This window comes from Urocitellus parryii, chromosome 5, assembly GCF_045843805.1.
Source record: "Urocitellus parryii isolate mUroPar1 chromosome 5, mUroPar1.hap1, whole genome shotgun sequence".
Classification (NCBI taxonomy): Eukaryota; Metazoa; Chordata; class Mammalia; order Rodentia; family Sciuridae; genus Urocitellus; species Urocitellus parryii.
The window spans coordinates 60,306,050-60,310,143 of record NC_135535.1 but is presented as its reverse complement, the minus strand read 5'-3'; the positions used below and the strand labels follow the sequence as shown (position 1 = coordinate 60,310,143).

Here is a 4,094-nt window from a genome sequence, read left to right as displayed (position 1 = left end):
ATATCAACCCTAGGTCAATAACTGCTAAAAGGAAAAGTAACGAGTTATTTTTTTTACAGTGAGTGAATTGGGAACTGCAGGGAACTATGCTACTTATTATGTGACAGATGATTATCTGATTATTAGGAAAAGGAAACAAAATATGAACCATGAAGTTATGATATATTAAAAGCGGCCACAAAATAAATTCATAATAATAATAATTCATGGCATATGTGAAGTACTTTTTTCTATCCCTAAGCTAAGCAGAATTTTCCTAGATTTTATAACTTTTCCTCATACTTTTAATGACTTAAATATTTTTTCTTAATTAATTTTTATCTTTAATGTTTATTTGCAAAGAATATTGTCTCACATAAATCAATGAGCAAACTTTACCAAAATTAAATGGAATAAGTAATAAAAGAGAAAAAATAATATTAGCTAGTTTACAACATGGATATAGATTTCTGAATCATGGCATAAGTGAGGTAAAATTCCTCAGAAAGTGTCATTTCTAAGCCCACATTTGCTTTTTTTTAGAAATGTTTTATAAAAATTTGAGATTTTGATATTGCCTTTTCCTTAAGTAATAACTGTAATTAGAAAAGTTCTACTCCCATGAAATTGGTCTTTTTGTTTGTTTGCATCAGAGTGAACCCACACATGCTTAACCACTGAACTACATCCCCAGCCTTTTTTATTTTATATTTTGAGAATGATTCTTGATAAGTTGATGAGCCTGGTTTGAACTTGTTATAATACTGCCCCAGCCTCCTGAGCCACTGGAATTATAGGTGTCCACCACTACACCCAGCATGAAATTGTTTTTAAAGTCATAGTTATATTAATTTTTCTTGTGAAAGCCAGCAAAAAGAAGTAAAACAATTCAGGTAATAATGAATATAAGAAATTTATGTAGAAGCAAAACCTAGCAATAATATTAAATCTATTACAGAGTTGCTATCATGATCATGAATATTATATTTTTCAGTTTCACTATGAAGGAAAACACAATTCATGAATGCACTTTAAAGTAATAAAGAGCTGTAATAAAGATGAGATCAGGATTAAATATGAAATGTCTTAGAGAAGGCTAATGTGAATGAAATGTAGAAAGGAAACCTTGAAGTAAGTGAGAACAGCAGTAAAACAGTTGCAGAATGTTTTATTTTCCTTTGATTCATCAAAGCTCCTGCTTCTTTGAGAGTAATACAATCTTCTTTATGGAGTCATTGAAAGAGAGTTTCACTTGCTTGTTCCTCAAGGTATAAATGAAAGGGTTCAGCAAGGGCGCTACAAAAGTGGTGAGAACTGAGATGCCTTTATTTATGGACACCTCTTCCTTTGGTGATGGCATGATGTAGATGAAGATGCAGCTGCCATAGGTGATGGAAATCACAATCATGTGGGATGAGCAGGTGGAAAAGGCCTTTTTCCTTTGCTGAACAGAGGGGAATCTCAGAATGGTCCTGATGATGTATGTGTAGGACAGAACCACACAAACTAGGGTAATAATAAGACCAAATGCAGCCACAAATAGAACCAAATGTTCTAATATCCATGTGTCTGAGCATGTGATCTTTAGGAGGGGACTTGCATCACAGATGAAATGATCAATGACATTAGAATCACAGAATTCAAGCTGGAGGCCTAAGCTAAGAGGTGGGACAATAATCATCAAGCCAGCTACCCAGCAGGAGAGGACTAATAAGGTGCACATTCTGTTGTTCATGATGGTCATATAATGAAGGGGTTTACAGATGGCCACATAGCGATCATAGGACATGGCTGCCAGGAGAAAAAATTCTGTTGCTCCAAAGAGAAAAACAAAAAATACTTGACTTGCACAAGCATTGTAGGTAACAGTATTGTCTCCAGTTGATAAACTATACAGGAATCGAGGGATACAGACAGTAGTAAATGAAACTTCTAGGAAGGAAAAGTTTCTGAGGAAGAAGTACATAGGTGTCTTCAGATGGGGATTCACCAGTGTGAGGGTGATAATTGTCAGGTTCCCTGTTACACTCAACATGTAGGTGAGCAACAGTAAGATAAAAAGCAAAACTTTCAGTTTTGGGTCATCTGTCAGTCCCAGCAGGATGAATTTGCAAATGTAGTTGATTTGTCATATTAATTTGTCACATAGGAATCATTACATGGACTGGATTTCCAGACAGGTTAGTGAAAGATGTCATTTTATGGATGGCTAACATTTCTTTGTCTAAGGCAAACCTTGGATACAGGGCATATCCAGATATCTAAGAGCATGGATTCTCTTCACTTCTTACTACCTGGTGATTGTTGTAAGGATAAGATATATTTTCTCCTGGAAAACAAATAAATGACAGTGACCAAAACAGAATTTCTTATAGTGGAAACTCTAGCACATATGGACGTTTTGACGTACAACTATTTTACCTATAGAGTGAACTGGCTACGTGGGACTTTCACTTGCAATTCCCTATAGCTTCCCGAATTTCTGTTGAAGCCAATGACATATTTTAGATTTCGTCTTGCCTGAAATTGCCACAGCATTAAAAAGCAAAGTTTGGTCATTCTTTAGCTTAATCCCATGGCATCTTTTTTATTTTCTTTCTAGGTTTATATTATTATTTTTATCATCTCTCTTTTTAGCCCTCTCTTTTGTATTCATGTATGAAATATTGGTTTTCCCCAATATTCTATTTTCAGACCTCTCACTTATTGTGTTCTATTTGTTATTCTTTTTTCTTTATACTCTTCATGAATGATTTAACTGATTCACTTTTATTTTGTATAAAAATTCATTAAGCACATGGGTCATCCCTGGGCATCTGTAGGATACTCCACAGATACCAAATCTAAGGATGCTCTAAACATAACAAGTTGTATGTCCACATCTCAATTACCATATGCTCTAAATGATTTACCTTATCTTCTTCCAGTGTTAATTATTTTTTGATATAGAAAGAATTATCTTTTTGTTTAACCTGCAAGGCTAACGGAAAGTATCTGCTTTGATTTTCTCATTTCAATACTTGTCATTTTCTTACCTGTCTTCCTTATGGTTTAAGTTCTAATAACACTGACAACTTGAAATTCTTCATATTTTCTACATGGTTTCTCCTCTGCACAGGCTAACTTTTGATTAATGCCTATTAGTCCTTCATAGGTATTAGTATTCTCAGGAAATCTTCATTCATGAACCCAAAACATATGAAATTATGCTCTTGTGGTATTTCCAAGTACCTGTTTTTAATCCATTCATGGAGTATATCACATTATATTATGCTGTACATGGTAATTACATTTCTCCTGTATGTTTCTATAAATTTTTCTAAAGTAGAAACAAAAACATTTATGTGCTCTTAAATTTCTTTATATTTGGCTTATATACTAAATTTAGGGACAAAACAAAGCAGTACTGGGGAGATTTATACTTCTTTAATGCCTATTCTGGTCAGTTGGTTCAAAGTTTTTCTTTTATATGTGCTTCAAACTAATCTTTCATTTTGAAAACATTTTAAAATAAAAGGCCTGAATATGCCCAGTTGTAAACTTTAAAGATTCTACTTTTCCAGGGTTTTCCCCATTCTGTGTACTACCCATTCCTTTACCCTTAATAACTAATTCTCTCTCTGCAGCTGCTGTTTATTTCTAGTTTCTGATTAACTCTTTCCTGGCTTATTCCTTGTTAGGAACTTAGGATTCCCACCTTTTTTTTTTACAGTATTGGCTTCCCATATATCAAATTTTGATACTGCAATTATTTCACCTTCTGATTTGTTTGATGCTTATACCACCTACTAAATATTTTGATTTCTGATATTATTCTTTTTTGAGACTTATGCCTCCTATTGCATGTCTAAAAATTTAATATTCTCAAAGAGATTTTGTTTGATCTTATTAAAATCGATAATGATCCACATAGATAATATGAACAGATACATTCAAGAAGTCCAAAAGTACCTGAATATTCTCAAGATGAATAGATTGTTTGGGTCAATAAAAAATGTACTCTAAAAACATGGAATTTGTTCTTTTTTGTTGTATATTTTGTGCCTACAAACACAGTACCTGATATATTACACATGTTTAATAATGTTGGAAGAAATAATTTAATTAATGTACCT

General features: G+C 33.1%; 1 protein-coding gene across 1 annotated transcript; it reads right to left on the bottom strand.

The window, feature by feature from the left end:
- Positions 1–1,165: 1,165 nt before the first annotated feature.
- LOC144254991 (olfactory receptor 6C2-like) lies at positions 1,166–2,104 on the bottom strand (the record flags this gene model as incomplete). The annotated part of the gene is made up of 1 exon (XM_077799049.1): positions 1,166–2,104. A coding segment is annotated over one exon (939 nt), but the record flags the coding sequence as incomplete, so codon positions are not given.
- Between the last annotated feature and the right edge of the window lie 1,990 nt (positions 2,105–4,094).